Below are 25,420 nucleotides of genomic sequence, written 5' to 3'. Positions count from 1 at the left end.
TTTAACGAACATTTAAAGAAAAAATTCAAAACCCGTGACGAAAAATATCAATTAAGTCGTACACCACCACCACCGTTAAACATCCGCCTCTTTTGTCCGTGAATAATGACTAGCCGGATCTACATTTTATATGCAAAACCGTTTGCGGTGGATTTAGTTCATATTCCACAAAAGAGTATAAAACCGAGTTAAATTTCTCCCTGAGGACCGCCGTTTATTACCAGATTTTCACCGATCTTTTCTCCCTCGAATGAAAATCTTTTTCTGTCGTCTCAAGCGTTGATCTGGTCGTTATTGCAACGTGTCTACCGCCTGCAGGCCTGTTAGGAATCGCAGGAACGCCAAGCTCTCTGTCCACATTTTCCAAAAGAATTCACTACGGACTCATATTAAACACACAATACGACACATTTCAATTACAACACGTAAACTGAGCACAAAATATATGTGTTGCCATATTGTACGACATATTTTTCCTATGAAAATTAAAGATTATTTTGACACTACTAAAACGATAAGGTGAGTGTGAAAGCAGAGAACGATTATTGAACATACATTATTTTTTGGACTGGCATAAACTTTAGATTGTCAGCGTAACTTATTAGCTGGGTCGGAACAGACCAAATTAGGGAATATGAATGCAAATATTTGTTATTATTAAATTTGTATTATTAAGTGTGTAAAATAATATGAACTGTTATCAGGTTGGGTCCAGGCCGGAGAGACTCAGCAGCTCAGATTACGACGGTTTCTCCGCCGACGGAAACGCGGGAGACATCTCCCCCGCCGCAGAGGAGGCGGAGAAGCAGTTTGGCGCAGCTGACGGACATACTTCGCGAATGGGGAGGCTCGACGGGGAAAACCGGCCGAGGTAGCAAACAAGCACAGCTGGTAAGGAGGGAAACGTTGGCGGATCTCGCGAGGAGCCTTCCATGGGGGCGGCAGCCGAATGCCGGGGATCTGCGGAAGAGGCGGGAATCCTCGGCGGACTCGGGCGTCAAGTCGGGCTCGAACAAGTCCTCGTCGGCCATCTCGGACTTCAGGTCGGACATCGCCAAGCTGTGGGGCTCGAGGAGGGAGAGCACGGTGATCGTGGCGAGCTCGGCACGACGCGGATCTGGGGAAAGCTCTAGGAGTGGAAGGCGCGACAGCACCGTGTCCGGATCGAGAAGGGGATCGGGAGAATCGGCACGGAGCCACCACCACCACCACCATCACAGATCGACGCGGAGGAGGGTTGAACAGCAGAGGCCGAGCACTTCTTCGACCGCGTCCGACACCGGTCAGCATACTTTGGAATGCATCCCAACCCCGACGATCATAACCAGTTCGGTGACTCCGCCGTCCGTCTCGCCGTCGGCCCCTCAGACTTCGAGCCCGTTCGGAGCGACCTCTCCGACCGCTGCGGCTCCCCCCTCGGTACCTCCGTCTCAAAATCAAAACCAAAATCAGACCCAGAACCAAAACCAAAACCAAAACCAGAACAGTCAGCAACCCACGACCCCTTCGCAGCCGCATCCCCTCCTCGCCACCCGTCGCGACTCCACGACTCAAGTAAAACAATCCCAATACAAGTACAGACACTCCCAGATAGGCTTTAACAGGCATAACTCACAGGTCTACTACAAAGGTCGCCGGGATTCGCGGAGCCACGCTTCGCCGGAAAGGCGACCGAGCACCAAAGACGGAAAGTTCCCCAGGCTGACCAGGCAAGGGACTGCCATCGACGAGAGTTGGCCTGGGCAAGGTCGCCGCGGATCCCAGCCCACTCTTAGCCCTGATCCTGAAGAAATCCAAGGCCGAAAGGCGAGAAGAGATTCTCTGTCGCCAGACTCTGCCAGTTGCGTCGCCAGTCGACCCTCCAGGAGAGATTCCAGAGCCAGGTATGTTCCATCCGTTGAATAAAGTAGTAACGTACTTACGAATGCCTTGATTTGGACAATAAATGAGCTGTCCTTACCTTTTTACCATGACTCTATTCTCGCTTATTTTTTTCAACTTTCCAACAGTTTTGTCATTATTGTCATTTATTTTTTCAGCACTTTTATAGTTATAATTAATATTTAATTTTTAGAGCTCAATTTTTATTTTAATGCGTTATTATTGACATGTTAATCAGGCTTGTAACTTATTATTTTTATAGGGATTTCGCTTTTAATAAATCAGTTGTTGCGTTAAAAACCACTTGCTTTTATTGAGGACTTAGTAATTTTTCATAACATTTAATCACTGAGTAACTAATAATGTCAAAACATAGACAACGATCGAAAGATAGTGGTGGTCTTTTTTTTGTGTAATGTCGTAATAAACAGGCTGCGTCCGAACGAATTTAGTGAGGGGTCGTTTTTATTATTTCAGCCGGTTAAGTCCGGACAGAGGTGGCGAGCGAGAGTCCAGTCCGCGAAGGAGTCGGCTCAGACGGCAATCGACATCGATAATGGGCAGGCGGGGTTCCAGGTCGCCGAGGTCTCCCGAATCCTCTTCGACGTGTTCCTCCCGGGACGCCAGCCCTTGCAAACCGCCGCCTCCGCCGACCCACGCGCCGGCCATCCGGAGGCAGTCGACCACCGAGGAGATCTTGATAGCGCGCGGCTTCCGACGGCAAAGCACCACCGAAGAGATGATCCGCTGCAGGAATTTCAGGAGGCAGTCTTCCCAGTCGGACGACTGCACGCGCTACCGCGGTCGAAGAGATTCCAGCGCCCAGATCATCGACGGCACCCTCGCGACGATGACCGTCGAGACGACGAGCACTTTCTTCGATTCCAGCACCCAGACTGGTAAGTCATTTGAAGACAACTACATAATAGACGTCCACACATGGCAAAAGTACAGACACGCTTGACAGATTATTCACTCGAGTTAGTGAGAACTGGAAAATTTACCTAAAGCTAAGGTTATAGTGGATGCTCGTCAGAACAAGGTGGTTACATTGTGCGCGTATTCTGATAGTCAGTACGTTTCTGCCTCCCAGCAAAATGGTCGAACTTAATGAGTTTTATTTTCTTGAAAGTCCGTTGATTAAGTTATTGTTGATAGATAGTGGGAAAACAGAGCATGTTAACCACTTATTTTTCACAAGAGACGACAAGGGGGAGTTTTAAACTTACTGCTACTCTATTTATGTTTAGTAGTCTAATTGACCATAAAACTCTCTAAATTCAACGTCAAAACGAACGAAAAAATCCAACTCGTTTGAACGCTCGAATGGTTCTGACGAAATCGTGCGTGTTCTGACTTGCACTTCGCTGCCAAAGTAAACATTCTCATTGGAAAACAAGTACTTGTTTGTCCTGACGAGTTACGACGAGTTCGTCCGAACAAACAAATACTTATTTTCCAATGAGAGTGTTTACTTTGGCAGCGAATTGCATGTCAGAACACGCACAATGTTATCAGAACCATTCGAGGGTTTTAAACGAGTTGGATTTTTTCGTGCGTTCTGACGTTGAATTTAGAGTTTTGGTTATTTCAACATGGATATTGATAAACTGATTAGTCTTGTGTTTGAGAATCGGTGTTTCTGGGGCATGAAAGACAAAAACTATGATAACACAGATATTTCTCGACAAGAGTGGGAGAAAGTTGGTCAAGAAATCAACACTAGCAGTAACTCTCAACACGTCACGCAAGAATGGCACACTTATGCAGAAGATATTCTCAATAAAGATCGAAACGTTGGCACGATAAATAAAATGCTTTTCTGAAACCTACATCACAACAGACCGCATCTCACGATTTCTGAATAATCAATTAACTACCAGTAAGTTTGAAACTCTCCCTTATCATCTTTTGTGGAAAATAAGTGGTTAACTTGCTCTGTTTTCCCACCATCTATCAACAATAACTTTATCAACGGACTTTCAAGAAAATAAAACTCATTACGTTTGTCCATTTTGCTGGGATGCAGAAACGTACTATCAGAAAACGCGCACAATGTAACCACCTTGTTCTGACGAGGATTTCGGACGTACTCGTAAGAGCATGTATCCACCGTAACCGAGCCTAAAGCCGGGAACACACCCGATACTACCCTACACTAATCCAAAGCCCAATTTTCCATAAGGTTGCATTACTCCCGTGCACATCTGCCCGATGCTATGCAACGCTACTCTACGCTCTGCGATCCCCACTGTCCAGATTTTTGTCGGGTAGCATCGAGTACAGTCAAAAACAAAAGAACCGGACTCTCATATTTTTATTCAATCTATATGCATTATTGTCGTTATATTAATTACAACATACTTATTTTAATATAAACCAAATCAACCGACATCAAAAATTATTAGTTTTAATTTATTTTTTAAATTAATTTTAATGGTTTGGTAGAAAATTGATCAAAACACCGGAATACCATGTTTTGATGTAATGAATCTAACTAACAATTTATTACACGGTTTTGCTCATAAAATTTAGCTAACAATTTATTTCATGGTTTTGCTCATAAAATTACATCATTACGTCGAGCAGTCAGAAAGGACACTCATATTTTTTGTACTTTATTTCAAACTATGTACTGTGTAATTTTGTTAATTAAACGAAATCAAAAATTCATAAGTTTTTATAAAAATTATTTAAATATGATGGTTAGGCCGAAAATTTATCAAAATTCCGGAATAACTTTATTTAAAACAATTAAATTTGACTAACAATTGATTACATGGTTTTGCTCAAAATAATGCATTAAGAACAAAAGGGCGTTGCGATTGTGATACTGATTTGTGATACACGCTGTGTGCTTGCGTCGGGCAGATGTACACACCCTACCAAAACGTGACAAAGCGTCGGGTAGCAACGGGTAGCGTCGCATATCGTTGGATCGGGTAAGTGTTACCCGCTTAAATCGTGGTCGATCTCTGTCGACATTTTATCACAGAACCTATAGGGCAATACATTTCGTTGTAAAAAGGTTGGCCGGTAAAAACATCGTTCATTTACGTTTAAGCTGAAGTTGTAGGAAACAGCCCTTTGCTCTTTCCGATAGAAAGTTTTTATTCACAAAATTTTCCTTCGGGTGATGAATACTTAGGAGGCGAGGCAAAATCAGAACGGCGCAGACCGTGTCAAACTGCCAATCCAGAAAGGGCCAGATCAGGAACAAACTTGTTCGAAGTTTCCGTCTGAACTCGAGATATCTGAATACAACTCGCTCGGATCAGTCTCAAAATGGGGGAAAGAAATTGATACCGCCACCTTGTCACATGACACTGCCCTACAATTTATACACTGCCATCATATTGTTCAGTGCCGATTTTCCTGTACTTTATATAATGAGGTTTTAGAGACTAATCTTTCGAAATGATTGTAATGAGAAGGCCCTGGTTATTGTTTTAACATTTATCCTAACGGCCTTAAATTTTACCTCCACCCTGCACTACAATCCCACATCGTGTGTTTCATACGAATTATACTAAGCCTGCGCCGCTAAATTGTGGAAACCCTTATTTGCTCCAAGTAACAATTACGTGGTCACAACTTTAACTACGTAATTATGTATTTCTCAATTATAACGCGTAGAATGCTTATTTCATTTAATTAATAAACCACTGTACTACTCTTGTTCTGTAAGTAACGAGGAAGTACACATACATATTTTATCGTAAATTTTTTTTGTATATATACATATTTATTACTTACTCGTTTGACAAATTTGACACGGCAAACGACTATATATAGGTTTAGATGGAGAGTTGGTGTCCGAGAGGATCGAAGTTAATTGGTCAATTGGTCCACGAAATCTAATGGATTTAATAGTTAAGCTGAAGTATATCTTCACGAAAGTTCTCCGTGGTCATTTCGTTTGTCGCCGAGAATCGAATAGATTACACGTCATTTGAAAAATGGCAAAAAGGAGAGAAAATTCGATTTTCGAGAAGGTAAAACAAAATTAATCTTTAATTAAGGTGCTGGTTGAGATAAAAAAAGTCAGTGTCACGAGCGGGATTCGAACCCACGACCTTCGGCTAAATACGCCGCTGCTAGATTAGCTAAATATCCTTAGACGAACGTCGTGGGTTCGAATCCTGCTCGTGACACTGACTTTTTTGTTACAACCAAAACCTTAATTAAAGATTAATTAATTGAAAAGAATTTATTTGGTTAATTACCATGAAACCTAATAGATGTAAAACGTTTAGTTCTTTATAAAAATGAATTCAACAAAAAAAAATCCAAACGTTAGGTTGAAATGGGAAGTTGGTGTCCGAGCGGATCGAAGTCACGATAGCTCAAGCGGTTAGAGCAGCGGCGTATTGAGAGGAGGGTCGTGGGTTCGAATCCTGCTCGTGACACTGACTTTTTATCTCAACCAATACCTTAATTAAAGATTAATTAATTCATAACGTTTAATTAATACAATAACGCTTTTATAACCCGTAAATACTAATGTACAATAAACGTCTACAATTAAAAACTACACATAAAATGAAAAAGTTGATAAATATATTCATTATGTAATTAAGTACAAAAACGAAATATGTATGAAATACGCATAATTTTTCCCTTCATTTGCTTGCTTATTTATTTTTTTTTTAAATTAAAGTAAATAAAAACAAACTGATTTAAATATAACCATCCGAAATGAATTTTACACTTTCTACATTATTTGAAACAATATTAACTATTACATTTGTAAAATTATGACAAAATTAATCATTTTTAACTTGTTTACTTGGAGTTTGACTTTTCCAGGTGGGTGCAGGGTGGGTTCTGCGTTTTTACCTTTTCGTTTTCCTGGTATTCACGTCCTCCTCGTTTCTCCCGTCCACCACGACGTCAAATCCCAAATTATTTTCGTCGTATGTGTAATATTATCGCATTAGAAATCCACTGGAAGTTATATTTGGGTACGCCACTCAAAAACAACCGCCTACCCTTTTACAAGAGTTCTTTACCCGTCTCTTTATATTCCTGGGATAGAAAATGTTCAAAGAAGAGAGAACCAATTGTTCCTTTTTGAATGAAGCGGACACAGCCAATATTGGACGATCCGACCCTCTTTGACGGTTGTTTTCTTACCTTTGAACTCAGCCAATTCCTCCTTCGTTTGAACCGCAACAAGTTTTTCGCAGATCCAGTAGTTCGTTCCCCAGCCACTATCATAGACCAAATTCTTTTTTACTAGGAAAAATCTGACGCTGTTTTGCCTTGAAAAGTTTTCTACTTGTTTTGTTTCAATTTCATCGTCGGCGTGTGCTTTACGTTCCGTTCAATTTTATAAATTAGTTTGGTCAATAAATTTTAGCTGTCTATGTCACGTTTTGTAACATCTAATCCACATTAGAAACTTTTTTTTTTCAATTTTACAACTAGATTTTCTACCTGAGCTAATTCCAAAGGTATTTATTTCAAAATTATAGAACTAATCAAAAATCAAAATTTTCCGTTTTTGAAATTAAGTGGATAGATTTATGAGCGCATAACGACGTTTTATTCAGCTATTTTATCTTGTCTCGGCCGGCACGTGTCCCTAATAACTTGACACAATCAGAAATCAATATTACACCATTTCAGCAAAACAAACACATTAAATTCCTTAAAACATTTCATGTTCGATGTAGAACCATGTACCTGAAAACAAAAAAAGAAGGTTTTTACTAGTTTTTTAGACTTTTATGAGATGCTGAGCACCAAAAAAAAAAGTAATGTACTTCTGTGCCCAAAACACCATGTCTTTTTATTTCCCCATTAAGGTTTAAGCCCTGAAGATGACAGTATAAAAATTGTCGAAAGGTCGGCGAAAACCGAAAGGAAGTTTTTCTCTGTGTTGACCGCTTCCGTAGATCCTCCGAAAAACTTCATGTTTCCAGCAGGTCGATAAACCAGCTCATCGTTAGATTTTTAATGTACATAAATCCGCGCTCTCCCACAAGCCTCACGCTCATGTTGCCACTCGTTGAAGTTAAAAAAATTATTACGGTCTACGAAAAAGACTCAGACAATAATAAATACAAACTAGTCAAAAAAAGAAACAACTCGCACGCATCATTTTCTTAAGTCAAAATAGTATACAAATTAAAAAGGACACAAGCTAAACATAAAAAACTTTTCATAAAGAAAATAAAAGATGATAAAAGGTACGAATCCGTCAGGCCGAAACGGCGAGAATAGGCGGACCACGATGCCCAGAAACGATGATGTTTACCACCCCCGAGCAGAAGAGAAGAAACCTCAGTTCAAATGAAACTGCCTTGCAAGCTATTTACAAATTAATGTAAACGCCAAGACACGTGAAATGTGAAGACGTTTATACTAAAGCACCGTTTAATAAACATGGACAAAGCTTTGAAAAACCCTATACGCTTTGTAGGTCTTGCACTGTTTATCAATTTTAGCATCAACGACGACCGAACGACTTAAAAAAATGTACATGCAATTAAGTATGTGTTATGTATGCCGGGTGGGTACTTTCTTTATTGTCATTATCGCCTGTATTTTATATCTCCCGTTTTATTCGTGTTGTCGTAAGTAATTGGTTCTTTGCGATCGATTATCAATTGACATGGTAGGATAGTTTGGCAGGAAATCGGTTCAAAGGGTCGGCCCGAGTCACAGCTCTTTAGCCGTGATTACAAGCCCGTCGGACTTTCCCTCCGCCTCCACAGAATGCGACTCCGTCCGGCCGTTCATTGATCCAAGCTAGATTATTGCAACTGTAATAAAAATTGTAAAAATTGTAAAAATTCTGAGATGTGACAAGGACTATTTTCTTTAATATTGAAGTTAATGGTTGGCAAAAATAGAATTATAACTGAATCGAGCCAAATATGTCAAACAATGGTTTTGACCTTTTAATGGATTGTGTTTATCAACCAAAAAGAACAAAAAGTGATTTGAAAGCTCATTCTTCATTAAAAAAAAAAATCAAGATCTTTACTATTTGATTTCATTTATTTCTGTTTTGACATATAAATGATTTTTTTTTGTAACAATTGTTTAATCTGTTTTCATTTTTTTTCTCCTGTGTAATGTATGTTGCTATTTATTTTATTGTAGAAAAACCTTTCTCAGGAGTATTAATTTTCATATATTGAATGTTTAATACTAGAAAAAACTGGGAGATCAGGGAAGAAGCCAGACCATCCCTGATCTCCCAGTTTTTTTTACTATTTATTGTATCATCGAAGTCCGATACCATGTTACACCCAAAATTATTTCGGGTCAGAGCAAAGTTTATCCCCGGTAGCTCGTCGGGAGTGGGGGAGGGTAAGACTGGAGGGACAATTTACAAAATTAAAAAATAAATAAATAAATAAATAAAAGAAATATTAAAGACCAAAGAAATATTGGTGAGTTGGGCGCCACCCCATTTTATGCGTCCAGAGTAATGGGGAACTCCTTAACTAAAAGTATATTCTTGTTTGTACCCTAATTAAATTTGATAAAAATAAATAAATAAACAAATAAATCGATCAATATATGAGAGGAAAGTAGTGTAATATTTTCTATAAAAAATATAAATGATTTAATTTATTCCAGTCCTGCCGAAATCCGCTCCAAAAAAAAAGAGAAAATCTCCGGAGAATCGGGGCCGTCTGTATATCCTTTCGGAAAACCACGAACGGACGCACACAGTCCTCGCTCGTCGCCGTGGTCTGGTGAGGAAGGCACCGGTAGAAATTCCAAAAATGGAAATATCCACGAAGAAAAATCCGGACGAGCCGTTTTCCGGAGAATCTCTATCAGTTGCCAACTCGTAGGTGTTTACCGCACTGTTCTCCTCGGCGACCTCTGGCTCGGTCCAAGTGATCGCGTTATCGCTTAATCCCCGGCACTAAATACACACTCTTAAAAATAACACTCATAGTTGATTTTCACCAATTTCCTACGTATACTGGTTATTTTTAATTAATAAAAATTTATCCATCTTATAACCAGGTTACATACCTCCTTACAAGAAAAGGAAGTTGATCGATGCGAGAAAATAAAAATTTGATTTTGGAGCAAAAAAAACCACTTTCCTCTCTTACAATAATGATATTATAAAAACCTAATTTTTTTGTCACAACCATACTCAACGATGTTCATGATTAAATTAGTGCTACGAGCGAGATTCGAACCCAAGACGACGCATTTTCATCTCAACCAAAAACCTTAGATGAAAAGAATAATTAATTGGAATAATTAATATGGTCAATTATGGACACTAAACAAATTTAGATTAATTTAATAATTAAAAGAAGTAATTACTTCACTAATAGCTCCCCGTGGCCACTTCATAAGTCGCTGAGAATCGAATCCTGATTACACGACATTTGAAATATGGCAAAAAGTGGGAAAATTCGAGGTTGAGATGGGGAGTTGAAGGGAGGGGATCGAAGACACGATACATGTGGTTAGGGCAGCAACATATTGAGCCGAAGGTCGTGGGTTCGAATCCCGCTCATGACACTAATTTTTCATCTCAACCAAAAACCTTAGATGAAAAGAATATTTAATTGGAAAAATTAACATGGTCAATTACGGCCACTAAATAAATACGGAATATTTTTAATATTATTTATATAATAAAATACTTTTTACGTCGTCGAAATTTAAAAAATTGTATTATTCAACTGTTATTTCTTTACGTGGGTTTATCGTTCGTTAACCATACTTGGAAGATTTACGATAATTGGGTATCAGCTCATACTTTCGGATGTTCTTCAGAAGAAAAAAATCTTTGATTTTCGGACGAACCATTATCTGGGATTTAGGTTTATTATATCGATCATCGGCACACGTTTTATGGTGGAGGATCACTGCCGCGGCATCCCTAATGGCTTCGTAAAACGTCCTACGACCCGGATTGAAAAAGGAAATGCGTAAAGCCTTGTTCCCTCGTTCTGGTCCGAAGATTGGCAAACTTTATGCAGTGGGAACATAAAGACTCGTTATTGCTCGAGATGTTTCGACGTGGCACGGTACACCTCAGTACGCCTATAGAACCCGTTCCCAAGATCTGTTGTGGTTTGTTGCAGTTTTCCAGTTTGTTCTGAACTGAATTCATTTTTCAACGTCATAATAGACACTGTACTAGCGTTGATCTTTATACCAAAACTGACTTCATTTAAAAAATTTACGAAATGGGTGACTCTTGGTCGCTCGAGATAAGTCAAACCACGAGCCTTTCTCTGCCAAGGGAACGGCTAGCGTCGGAATACGATAGACCGCGACAGATCAAAATCTGTAAGTACGCTCATCAAGCCACGAACCTTCCTCTGCCATGAGAAAGGTTTGGGGTCGTAATACGGCAGATCAAAGGCTGTAAGTATGCTCGTCAAGCCACACGCCTTGGGTACAAGACTTAAAGTCGATAATGCCGGAGGTCACAAGACCGTGAACGTGCTGTGCGGAAGGCGGCGAATCGGGCGGAGGAGGCGATCGTTCGCCATTCACCAAGGTCTCCATTGAGAAAGATAAAAGTGCGGCGGCACCCCGGCGCGGCGGATCAACAAGTGGGGCCGGGGGCGGCCCAAGGTGTTGCTTTGGTATTGATTGTGCCACGGCGACGGGGGCGCTGGAGTCAAAAACACAGCTGATACACATACACATGGGCCACCGCCCCCCGAGCAGACTCGCCCCCGAGGAAACGATGCCCCGGACCCGCAACGGGCCCCCGCTCTCCCATCGTGTTACAATATAAGCGCAAAGTTGGATTACTGGACTTCCAAACTGGGCTCTCTCCTGGACTTCATTCAGCTCGCCTCGTCGACGGGTTCGTTCTCCCTTTTGAGACAAATGCACGTTCCATCCGGATTTCCTTCTCTCCCCCGAAACAGGTGTCACCGTTCTAGGCCACGACTTAGACAAGACCCTACCACTTCCTAGACGACTAGACTATCATAATATTCCGTAAAAACTTGTTGATTCTGACGCCGTTCTCGACCGCTCACCATACAAGCATATCAGTCTCCTTTTAGCCAAATTTGTTTAGTGATGGCCCAAGAGCGGTCGTGGTGTAGACTGATCCGTGTTACGTTTTTCCGAGACGGAAAATTTATTATTGTGTGCCATGAAAAACGCGGATCCGCAGACGCGTGTGGCGTAAACACGGCGAGCCTCGACGCTAAACCTTCCGAGAAGTCGAGCGATGCGGGTTTAGCATAATAGGACTTCCTACATCGCAAAACTTAAGCTTTCTTAAACTTCAGACCCAATTTTCATTTTAACCTTAACGGGAATTAGACGTAGTCCGTTTCGTACAATACGAAAAGTCCCCTTCCTTATTTCCTTCTTATAAATATGTAATTTTGAAGAAAAGTCTCGCATTTTGAGAACTGGGGACTCACCGTCATCCAAAAAGTTAAAACGTGTTGATATTTATGTCAATTGCTAGTCTTACAGTTTATTCTTGTTATGTTGAAGGTGATCAACAGGTGAACTAAAAACTAGGCAAACGTTGATATGATTTTTGTACTTAGTATGAGATTGTCCTTTCATAATTGGCTCATAATTCGAACGAGAAAGCAGTCAGTTCATTTGTTGTCATTTCAAGAATTTTTTTCTTGGGTTTTACAAGATTATAAATGGGCAGTTTTTTTGTCAAGGTTGTTTTCGACAAGACTCAAAATTTTAATTTTTGCAAGAATCTGTATTTCATTAATAAAAATAGTTTATGTTTACTATTTACACCCAGTTAACAAATAATATCAATATGGACAATTGTAAATTTGCACAAAACAGAAATTTAAACAGTTGTTTTCAATAAAAAATAAAAGTTTTTAAAGTTTTTTTACATTTTTATTTAAATCCCAATCTAACATGATAAATTGTTTTGTTTCATGTAACATGGTTATAAATGTTTTGCCTCATTGAATATCGCAAATTTAATTTCTGCATATTTATGACATAAAACATCATGGTGACAATGCCACCAGGCATAAAATTGTCAATTTCGATATATTGATCTATCGTTGTAAAAACTCGACTATGTACAAATACACGTTTAGGCAAACATTCTCGAACATTGCTTAGTAGTAACTCACAGACAAACGAGTGAAATTAGTGCAATGAAGGAAAGCTTACTGAATATTTCCATTTTTGCCTTTTTTCAGCAGAAGAAATTGAACTCTTCTCAACTTCTTCCGTTGAAATTGCAAAAGGCGAAATATCCCGTAAGTTTTTTACCTTTTGATTTACTCATTAGACTATATATTTATTAGAAAGTCATGCGCTTTAGACAGAAAGCTCGCTTTTAACCTTCTTTTAATTATCAAAAATTGTTAGTATCGAGAAAAAATTAAACAGGAGAATAGTAATTCTACAGTAGTCATTTTACATATTCTAACATTGCCCTGACCTTGTTTTCTTTCAATCGCTTGATAAAACAATTCCAAAATAGAATAATATAATAACTTGCTTCACTTACGCTTACTGATTTTAAGCTGAACTTCCACCATATTTGCATGTGTCGACAAGCACTTTTAACTTAATTCCTTTATCAATAACTGAATCGATAATTTAAAATAATAATTAAAAAGACTGGTAAAATTGTTTGACATTTCCTGTTTGTAGTTTGGGCCCTTGTACGGATTGCTGCTTGACATAAGATTCTTTTACTGGCTTGACTTAAATGATTATGGCTGCTGCATAAGCTTTCTTTGCCTTACCCTAGACAAAACTGTAAAGTTCATATTTCATGTCATACATGATTAGCATGTTCTGCTTTTCTTTTTATAGTTCTACACCAGTGAGTAGCATAGATGATCACAATAAAGCTTCTTTTTTCTTCATTTCATCATAACAATTATTTTAAAAATTAATATATTTAAATGATGTGAGACGACCAACACTGGCTTCTGCGTTACAGAGCCATCGCCTTTATATGACAATAACCACTACCACGAAGAATGCCTCAGATGCAACTCGTGTGGTCTCAACTTGACGGGCGTGAACCAGAAGAGAGCAAGGCGTTTCAAGAACCAGATTCTGTGTGACCTCCACTTTGCAGATGTCGCCCTTATGGAGTGTTCGGATTTCATGCAACAGCTGCGCAGTTTCAAGCCGCAATCGCTAGGTTGTGCAGTGGCCAGGAGGAAGAGCTCAACAACACTGATATTCCCCCTGCCGCCACAGGCTTGCTCAGGTACGGTATCGAAATCCGAAATGAATGTTTTTCAAAAGCATTGTACAGCAAATTTTTGAAGAACAATCTGTGCTGCTGATGTGGGGATGAAGAAAGAAGAAGATGGCATCCGACAGTCTTTGCTATAGTCGATTCACTCTAAGCTCGAACACCAAGCCATGAGCTTTTGCTTCGCTTGGTGTTCTACCTTACAGTGAGTGGGCTGTTGCAGCTTCCTGCTCTTCTAATCATTCTAAGTGCAATACTTTTTACACCAATATTTAAGATATTAAGATTTATAATTGTTACTGTAATGCAAAACAAAGTGAAAATGTAAATTTAATTTTCCCCAGTTAGATTGTGGATTTACATATTTGAATTGTTCTAGATGAAATCTGTGAAGAATTCCCTCATAATCTGATACCCACGCCTGGCTACTGGATTGAGTGTTCAAGACAAAAAATCGCTTCTGACACAATCTGGGACGAAAGCGAATCAGAAAGGGATGAAGAAGGAGGCGATGGAGGAGACACAGAAGGTGCAGAAGGTGGAGATGATTATCGCCACAATCGCAATGACCTTCTATTAGAAGATGACGAGGAAGAACCAAGGTAATATCGAGTAAAACCTTTATTTCCTAATATTTTACTAAATTAACTTAAAAGTTTGTTAAATTCACTATTTTTTGTGGTCCACTTGTCCAATTAATATCATTCAATTAATTAAGGTTTTAAGTTGAGATAAAAAAAGTCAGCGTCACGAGCCGGATTCAAACCCACGACCTTCGGCTTGATACGCCGCTACTCTACCACTTGAAGTACTCGAATGTGAGTGAGTGACTGACTTTTTTATCTCAAGTTAAAACCTTAATTAATTAAAAGTTTGTATTACAATCACCTTAATCTCTCTTAATCATCCGTTTGCTTGACAATGCATTAAAGTTCCATATAAAAAAATTCAATTTTAGGAAAAAGAGTGTTATTGAAGAACAGTGGGAGAAGAACCAATGTTTCGAGCTGACTTCAGTCGAGCAAGAAACATATGAGAAATATTTCTACAGCCAAGAGCACTGGAATTACTTTACAAACGACGAAGATCTCGGTCCGGTTATTCTGAGTATCAAGCAGGAAATGCTCAACGGGAGGGACCAATTCAGGTATATTACAAATTACAATTACAAATTTGTGTCAGATCAGTAATAAAATTGAATTTTGTCCAGGATCCTCGTCCGGGCGATAAGCTACACTGCGCATGGCCTGATACCGGCATCGTGCGTATTTGCAGACCGGTATAACAGAGAAGAGGTGGTGAGGTCCCTCGGTAAGGAAGTCAACCTGAACCCTCCTCTGACTCTCGGCCAGCTTCCGGACACTCCAGAAGAGCTTCTCAAACTAGACCAAGTAAATGAGTCGAAATGATAAATCTATGCTCAGACTAACAAAATCCTTTCTGCAGGTATTCATAAAATCAGAATTAAAAGTCGGTGTCATTTATGTTAAAGAGGGACAGTATACTGAAGAGGAAATACTAGACAATAATGAAAACAGCCCATTATTTCAAGAATTTTTACAAATATTAGGGGAACAGGTTAGGTTAAAAGGTAAGTTCCGCTTAGCTTACTTAATTAATAAAATAATATTTTATGCAAGAACCACAAATAACCATGATACACTGCTGGACAAATTAAATGCACCACCATTAAATTTTAATGTATTTAGGTTTATTCATATTTTCCATACCAAAAATAGGTTGGGTTGTCAAAATAAGATATTTTAAAAAATGTTTATCTAATTCTAAAAAAAAAATTATTGAGTAAAGAAATAAAAGCAGATAATTCAAAAATAAATAAAAGATTTCTGATAAAATCCTGAGGAATTCTTTTCCATTCATCAAGAACGGCAGTTTCCAATTCTTGTAGGGTGTTAGGACCTGGGTTTTGCCATCGTACTCATTGCTTAAGTTGGTCCCAAATGTGTTCAAATGGGTTAAAATCTAGACTTTGAGTTGGCCACACCAAGATCTCAATTCCAACCTCATTCATGTAGGTTCTGGAATAAGAAGAATCTCTCAGTGATGTGGGGGCTAATGGCACGTCATATTCTTCAATTTTGTCTTGTAAGTACCTCTGTAAAGTTCTTTTTCCTCGTACAACAACCAATTCGGTGCGGGCATCCAAGGAAATGCCACGTCAGAATATCAATGACCCGCCGTGGAATGCCACCTGAGGAACCATACATGAGGTGTACCTTTCCCCTGGGCAACTCTATATGAAATCAAGCCCATCTGAAGATTTGAGGCCAACTCTCACCTTATCAGTAAAAAAAAAAAAAAAAAAAAAGAACTCGTCCCCAATGTCCAATTCACATCTTCCCGTCCAAATTGAATCCTGGCTAATTTCTGAGCTATGGTAAGAAGAGGTTCACAAGCTGAACCACCAGGCCCTGAGGTTAGTTTCATTGAGCCTTCTTCTTACAGTATTGGAATAAAGCCAAACATTTCGGACTTGTCTTATCAGATTAATTATCTCATTTCCCGTAACACTGCTGTTTCATAGAGTCTGATGATGGATGAATCTATCATCTCTCTCATCCATAGACCTAGTCCGACCCTATCCTGCCTTCTAGTATTAAGCACTGTTCTACCTGAACTGGTCTGAATCACCGACGAACCCTTCTTATTGTAGAATTATTTACACTCAGTCACCTGGTGACTTTGAAATTGGCTGTACCTTCCTCTAATAATGTTATGACCTTGACAATGTCGCACTCACTCAAAAGCCTGACTGGAGCCATTGAAAAAGTTTTAAGAATAACAACAATTATTGGAATCGATTAGGAGCATACTGTTGTACAATAAGCATCTTCTTCTTGTTTGTTATGTTTAATAAGTCTACATACACTTTGTTTTAACCCTCTGAATGTAAACAAAAATGGTTTTATGTGATTTCATACTTCCAAATTTGATTAGTACTGCTTTATACTTTAATATAAAAGGTGAAGCGCCAGTTCATTGTTGACCACAAAGCTTTGAGTAAATCTTTATACAAATCTTTAGAAATTATAACTCAATGGGACAGCCAAAAAAAAACCTTCAGCATATGAGTGCATCATGAGAATGCCATCCTATGAACTTTTCATGTCCTTGACAATATTGGAACTGTCTTGGTCTTCAAAGAAATTTGAAACCATATACTATTGTCAATGTATAGTCATATTTAAGATTGTTTTGTATGATCATCATAAAATAGGTCAAAAGCTTGCAGTAAAAATTGAATTAGTTTCTTCATCCAGATAACCAAGATCCAGATTATTCGTGGAATCCAAAAGCAAATGCTCCTTCGATAGTTCTAATTTATTATAGGATTCAATGTTGACACAATACCTCAAAACATACGTAATACATTAAAAAATGATAATCTCACATCGCAATATGCCTTATTAGCTATGTAAACCGAGCAAAGCCATTGGCATTTACAGAAAAACTACCTTGATCAGCCTTCTAGCATTTGGGACTAAGCTATTTTCACTGATCAATGTAAATTCAATTTTTTTTAGTGGTTATTGGCAATGTTTGAGTGTAATGGAGTAAAAACAAGTCCATGAAATTGAAGAGCTTATACCCCACATTTAAACACAAGGAAGGATCATGTTTTGGCGTTCTATGCTAGTAGCATTAAATAGTTTAGATCCTAAACATCGTGCCAGAAGTGCCAACAAATGGTTGCTACACAACTTTCCACAACAATTAAATTCCCTACAGGGGCGTCGGTGGCCGCAACGGTTTAGGTGTTGACACGGTGCTCATCACTGTAAGGTGAAGGTCCCGGGTTCGAATCCAGCGACCAGTGGCCCTGCATTTGAACCCAACATACTTACAAATGGGCTTTTTTTTTTTTCAAAAACACCGGCACCCTAAGGGTTTATATGACCTCTGCTGTTGCAAACCCTCGTAAAAAAATTAATTAATTAACAAGGGGATGCGACCATAATGATCAGAAATGATCAAACGGACTTTTTTCATTTCAATTTTCGTATTTATAACATTTTGTTTTGTTTTTTAATTTAATGGCTTTATGTTCTGAGCATATTAGCCAATGACAATGTTATTATGTGTATTCGTTTGGTGGGGGGGAAGGGTAGCGTGAAAAAAAAGGCCAGAGGCGATGGTGGGAATCGAACCCACGACTGTGGGATCTACGAGCCGAGAGTCTCTCACGCTAACCACTCAGCTACCGTGGCCCCCATTTTATAACATTGGAATAATAAAATGCAAGCAACATCTTTGCAGATCTGGTTATTTTTTTAGGCTGTTAAAAATAATTGGAAGAGACGTGAGGAAAAGTGCAAAATGTAATATTCAGATATAGTTTTCTATTGTAACATCATTATTATCCTAACCTTATTAACCACTAATTATCGCTAGGTTATTTTTTTTTTTTAATGTATATATCCCTGATTTAAACCCAATAGAGTAGGATGTAACAGGAGGGTAAAACGTGTAAAACATAAACACCATCTTTCTGAGGCCTTTATGGAAGAGTGGTGAATATCAGATCCTAGCTTTACCACAATAAATAGGTTACAGCATTAGCAATTGTTTAAAAGAAATTATAAAAAAGATAAAGGAGATCCTTCAGGCAATTAGATTTGTTTTGTTATAAATTAAGTTTTTTGTTATTATTTCCCACATATGCAGACTTTTTTTGCAGACGTTTTGTTACTTTCTTAAATATTATTTTCTCTTGTATGTATAAAGCGGTTAAAAAACTTCAAAATACATCAAATTAAATAAAAAGGCCTATATTTAAATAAATAACTAAATTATTTAAAAATATAATTTTCCCATTTGTTTTTAACCCCCATTTTTGTTATTATTACTGAGTGTATGCAGAACCCCCAGAGTGTATGTCACCTGTTTTACTTATGATCATCATCCAATCTCACTCGACCAACAGCACATTTTTTATTTTTTTTTATCATACACTGATAACTTTTTCAATTACAACTCCAAAATTATTATAGTTTTTGTTGTTTGAACCATTTATGGAATACTTGGAAATATTCTGCTCTTATTATGTATTCACTTTTACCCAATTGTTAGATAGAACAAATTGATGTTTACATGAATATGATTACATACATGGAATTCTTCAGAATATAAATATGTATTGTGTATGTAGTAAAAAAATTAAGATAAATATAAAATTTTCACAAAATTTCAGGTTTTGACAAATATAAAGGAGGTTTGGATACTGTCCATGATTTAACCGGTCTCTATTCGATTTACATCAACTGGAGGAGTATCGAGATCATGTTTCATGTGTCTACACTTCTTCCTTATGAGAAGCATGATCCACAAAAGGTTACAGATCATTCTCTTGAATAATTGAGCGAATTCTCAGGAATTTATATTGGCGTTTTCACAGCTCCAAAGGAAAAGGCATATAGGAAATGACATAGTGTGCGTTGTGTTCCTTGAGGCGGATAACACTTCGTTTTCACCTGCCTGCATCAAATCACATTTTTTACATACGTTTATTTTAGTCAGGACTTCACCTAAAATAAAGCGGAAACCGACAAGATACGAAGTAAGTGTTTGCTAAATGTCTAAATAAAAATGTCAAAATTTATAATGGGTACATTTTATTTATCAGGTGTCAGTGGTTACAAGAGACGAAGTCGGTGCCTACAAACCCTATTTATGGGAGCAGAGCGTATTTGACAAGGGTCCCATGTTTAGGGAATGGCTGCTCACGAAAATAGTCAACGGAGAGAGGGCGAGCTATTCGGCACCCAAATTTGCCAGGATGCAGGAAAGGACGAGAAGTCAAATGCTCGAGGACATTGTCGCAAACTTGGCCAACCACGCCGAAACCGGCCAGATACCGAAGCCGTACCGGAGAGGCTCCTGGAGGCCGATAGGGCATATGAGGCCGTCCAGCCCTTTATTAGACTCTGTCCGCGACAGATTTGAAGATTACGACCAACTCGCCAAAGATTTTACAAAAGTGTTTTTAAACTCGGAACCGAATGTGACGACCAATGCGAATCTTTTCGACGTAGTTTTTCTGGTCGGACAGAACAAACAGAAACAGAGCAAATTGATAGGCGTAAGGGCGATCCTCGGTGTTCGTAGCAGAGTTTTCCAAGAGATGCTTTATGGAATATCAACTGGATTCGGCTCTCCGCAAGTCCCTGTCGCAGAACTGTTAGCAAGAGCTGTTCCTTCACTTCCCAGCCCTCAAAAACCAAAAAGTTCAAACTTTCTTCAAGTGCCTGATATCGAAACACCAAGGTACTACTACAAATAAACAGTTAAAATATAAAATATACATTTGTTAATCAATAATTATGATTCACTAGTTTCGTGGTCCGCTTGACCAATTAAATCTTACAATTAATTAAGGTTTTCAGTTGAGATAAAAATTCGTTCGAATCCCGCTCGTGCCATTGACTTTTTTATCTCAACTGAAAACCTTAATTAATAATTATAATTTTTTTACAGACAACTCTAATTTATTCTTTAAATTTACTAATTTCGTGGTCCGCTTGACCAATTGAATCATTACAATTAATTAAGGCTTTTAGTTGAGATGAAAAAAGTTAATGGCACGAGCGGGATTCGAACCCACGATCTTCGGCTAGATACGCCGCTGCTCTACCGCTTGAGCTATCGTGACCTCGATCCACTCGGACACCAACTTCCTATCTCAACCCCACCTCATGAGTTTTCCCTCCTTTTTGCCATTTTTCAAATGTCGTGTAATCGGTTTGGATTCTCGACGACAATTGAAATGGCCACGGAGAGCTTTAGTGAAGTGTACTTCATATTAATTCTTTAAATTCACTAATTTCGTGGTCCACTTGACCAATTAAATCATTACAATTAATTAAGGTTTTTAGTTGAGATGAAAAAAAGTTGGCAGTGTGAAAAATGGCAAAAAGGAGGGAAAACTCGAAAGGTGGGGTTGAGATAGGAAGTTGATGTCTGAGTGGATCAAGGTCACGATAGCTCAAGTGGTAGAGCAGCGGCGTATCTAGCCGAAGATTGTGGCTTCGAATCCCACTCGTGCCATTAACTTTTTTCATCTCAACTAAAAACCTTAATTAATTGTAATTTTATTTTATATATAACTACAAAAAAATCATTTTTATTAATGAAATAATTTATTCTAAAATAATTTATCCTTATTTTATTTGTCACAACCACTATTATTATTAATAAATTAAATGTGGTTTTTTTTTCATCCAAACATAATAATGCACATTGCTTAAAATGAAGTACATTGTGACTTTAAACATAATTGGAACCTTAAATAAATAAATAAATACATCATTGCTTCATAAGACCTATTACTATTTATCATTTATTATATTTATCATATAATTTTAATGTAATATACGCCATTCATTGTCTGAAAATTGTACTGTTTCAATTACAGACCAAAAAGTGTACCTAGTTCGCCTATGGTGAAAAGAGCGTTTTCAAGATTAGGTACGCTGACAGCTGGATGGGGCAGGTCGATAAGGAAACAACACTCCCACCTTTCTGCAGATGATAAAAAGAAATGGGCATCTTCGCAAGACTGTTCGAGTAAGACATTCCGATTTTCTCTTCCCTCCGACCGGTGAGTCGTGTTAATAAATTAAGCATTGCGCTCGGTTCCAGACAAGGAAGGCAAAGAGAAAGACAAGGATAAACAGACTCCGTCCCAGCTTGCAGTTCCAAGGCTTAGTGTTTGCGCAGATGTTCAAAAGGTCGACAGGGCCAAATTAGCACAAATTGAAGTAATTTCTCTTTTACTACTTTCTTAACCAGAAAAACGGTTTAATTTACATTTTATTTTCTTGTGTTTTTTTTTTTTTAGTTTTCGATAATAGAATTTGATGCCGATACTTTTAGAATATTGTTGGATTATTTACACACAAGTGCTTGCCCCTTAACATGTTCCAACATACCCGGGTTGATATGTGCAGCAGAGCATTATGATTTGCCCGAACTCCTACAAGCGTGTTTCCATCATGCTAAACAGTTTTTAAGGATCGATGTGGTAGTTATTTTGCACAAAACCAGTTTAAATTATTATCGTTTTCTTTTGGATCTAAGACAAACTGTTTTTAAAGGTGTGCATCATGTTGTGCTCTTTGGAAAATTATTATTGGAGGTACACCTCGGCTTCTGAACTCGTTAACATGATATTAGCGTTCGTCGAAACCAGGGCCCATCAGGTATTTGAAGGAAATAAAAATTTGGAGGATAGTCTTGGTAATTTTTTTTAAAACTTTCCAGCTCTTCCCGACTCCAGAATTCTTGACACTCTCGGAATCGATGGTACAGATGATCATGTGCAGGAACCTCGAGATACCCGAGGTGAAAAAGTTCGAAGCGATGCTCAGCTGGGCGAGGCACAAGATCAAAACTAAAACGTCGAGCAAAATCGATGCAAAAGTGGAATTTAAGTGCATCATGGAGAGACTAGCACGAGACTTAAAGCTGTACAGAATAACACCGCATGAGCTCATCAAGGCAAGCGATAACTTTAAATATTGCCTTTCTTTAACAAACAAAATTATTTTGCAAAGAAAATTTCATTGTCTTACTTGAAAAAATACGTTTTATAAATTTATTTTATCAAATCCATAATATAATAACAATAGCCAATTAAGTAATAATGACCTTGATTTGGGTTAATAATAACTGTACAATTAATTAAGGTTTTTAGTTGAGATGAAAAAAAGTTAATGGCACAAGAGGGATTCGAACCCACGACCTTCGGCTAGATACGCCGCTGCTCTACCACCTGAGCTATCGTGACCTCTATTAAAATGAAGTACACTTCACTAAAGCTCTCCGTCGCCATTTCAATTGTCGTCGAGAATCCAAACCGATTACACGACATTTGAAAAATGGCAAAAGGAGGGAAAACTCATAAGGTGGGGTTGAGATTGGGGTGTTGATGTCCGAGTGGATTGAGGTCACGATAGCTCAGGTGGTAGAGCAGCGGTGTATCTAGCCGAAGGTCGTGGGTTCGAATCCCTCTCATGCCATTAACTTTTTTCCATCTCAACTAAAAACCTTAATTAATTGTAAAGTATTAATTGGTTAAGCGGACCACGAAATTAGTGAAGTTAATAATAACAAAAAATTCTTCAAAACATTAATTTGCTAAAACTTGTTGTTCTCTAGTAATGTAATAAATTATCCCACATTATTATAATAAAATAAATTATAAAAAATTGGGATTTTTTAAAATATTTACAAAAACTATACAAAGCGTGTCTACTGTTTTGAAGTAAACCAAGTAAATCGCTTTCTGACTTTACAGATCGTCCTGCCAAGCAAAGCAATAAAAAACGAAAGGATTCTGGAGACGTTGATGTTTCAAGCGAACTCTGGCATGTATCGGATACAAGAATGCGATTTGGAGGCGTGCCAGAGACGGCTGCAGAAACAGGATTCAAGGTTCAGTGAGTGGGATTCCTTTGATTATGAATTTTAATTCATCAAAAAAAAAACCAAAATTCACACCAAAAAAATGTGTTCTTTCCTACTTGAGAAGCATTTACTTATTTTTAAGATTGTTAAAATCAATTAGCTGACTAACACTGATCGCAGATTTGGCGTATTTTGTTTTACCTGTGGAAACGAACAAAACTTTCCGAAACGTTTAATTTATTAAGATCTAAGAGAAAATGGAAATTTGTCTATATGAAGTTTCATTTTTCATTCGAGTTATATGACAATAGAGACTATTTTTTAATAAATGTTCTTTATAAAAATTACAACATAAAGAAAGAAAATTGTAAATAACTTTATGACCATTAGAGTATATATCAAAACCAGGGGAGGCGTAGCCAAATTGTGTAAACTTGAACGTGTTTATCTCAAACAATTAATTGTCCTGGACATTACATAATTTATAATCGGCTGCAACCAGTGTTTTATATGTATAAATGATGTCACTTTGAAAAAGTGGGAGTAAGTATGCCAAAATGTTTAATATAGATAATTGTTAAGTGTTCTAATTTCAAAATGGGTGTGCCTATACTATCAAGATATTAAATGTATAAAAAGTATAAAGATATACTGTTAATCTCCATTTATATTTGGATAAAAATAATTAAAAAATAAAAAAAAGGTGTACAACACAAAAACAAAGCTAGCTTTAATAGGATTTTATATTTAAAGAAAGAAAAAAAAAGATGTTTGTACAATTATTTGTTGTTAAGATTTTGAGCAAGTTTCATATTTAATGTTGCTCACTGTTACTTTTCTATTGTACCACAAGGCTTGTGTGGGTGTGTGTTAGGCAACAAAAAAACCTATATATGTCAATTGTTACGTATAATAAGATAGAAATGGCAGATTTTGAAAGTGTAACTTATAATTACTTTAAAAGTTTAATCGCTTTGCTGTGTTTCTTTTTACAAATTTTAGTATCGTTTATCTGAAAATAAAAACATCCAGTTTAAAAAATCACAATTCAAGTTTTCAATAATAAAAATATGTAATGGAAAAAAATCATGTTTTCCGGTTTAATCACTTTGACTGACATGAAAACATCTAAGATTGTTTATTTTAAAATCTATTTAATATTTTTAGTTTAGGGTGAAATAGAACTGTCATTTCATAGTTTATTAATAGTTGTACTTCCAGTACTAACTTTACATTTAATTATTTAAAAATATCTTCATGGTAGACCATTAGACTACCGAGATTAATTTTGACAACATTACCTCCAATTTTGAAATAATAAATTTAATTTTTCACCTTGTTGAATTTTAAATGGTATTTTATCAATTAGACAAGTGAACTAATGGATAAATTGTAATTGTTATTTTAAACACGACAGGAACTCTTCCAGTTCTATTTTCTTGGGCAACCTAACCGCAAAATTTGCAACAAATTGAGACTTGGTTTTATTTAAAAAAAAAAAAAAAAGGAAATTGTGAGCAACATAAATTATACAATTACACACTTGAAAACTCCATCAATATTGTCTAAACTGTGTTGTACGCCCTTTTAAAATCATTAAGTGTTAACAAAATTTGAGTTTTGATTTGAGGATTTTCCAAAGAGAAAAACTACAACAAATGTGAAATTATTCTTAGGAATTAATGAAAGAAACACCACTGAATATATTTATTTTTTAACTTTCAAAATTATTGAAAAAGTATTAGCTCGATTGAATTTACCCTTAAGCTGGAAATTATATATGTTTGTACTGCCATGTTAATATGTATAGCTTTAATTCTTTGTTCAAATGTATAATTAATTGGAGATGATTATTTTTAAGGGTAATTTACCAAGTTGGTGTACACCAAAGCTTAATTAATTAATTGATGTACACATTATATAAATATTTGTTTTGTTTGT

General features: G+C 37.4%; 1 protein-coding gene across 1 annotated transcript; it reads left to right on the top strand.

The window, feature by feature from the left end:
- Window positions 1-704: 704 nt before the first annotated feature.
- On the top strand, window positions 705-23,782 carry LOC106662692 (the record flags this gene model as incomplete). Its single annotated transcript, XM_024229481.1, has 18 exons — window positions 705-1,554; window positions 1,618-1,883; window positions 2,359-2,780; window positions 13,035-13,094; window positions 13,790-14,065; window positions 14,433-14,655; window positions 15,012-15,200; window positions 15,264-15,444; window positions 15,500-15,644; window positions 19,266-19,405; window positions 19,470-19,631; window positions 19,698-20,338; window positions 21,486-21,637; window positions 21,713-21,831; window positions 21,912-22,094; window positions 22,168-22,272; window positions 22,334-22,570; window positions 23,370-23,782. Coding segments are annotated over 18 exons (4,525 nt in total), but the record flags the coding sequence as incomplete, so codon positions are not given.
- Window positions 23,783-25,420: the final 1,638 nt, after the last annotated feature.

The sequence above is a fragment of the Cimex lectularius genome, unplaced genomic scaffold (assembly GCF_000648675.2).
Source record: "Cimex lectularius strain Harlan isolate CLEC.00 unplaced genomic scaffold, Clec_2.1 scaffold425, whole genome shotgun sequence".
NCBI lineage: Eukaryota > Metazoa > Arthropoda > Insecta > Hemiptera > Cimicidae > Cimex > Cimex lectularius.
This window is presented reverse-complemented; position numbering and strand designations above follow the sequence as displayed.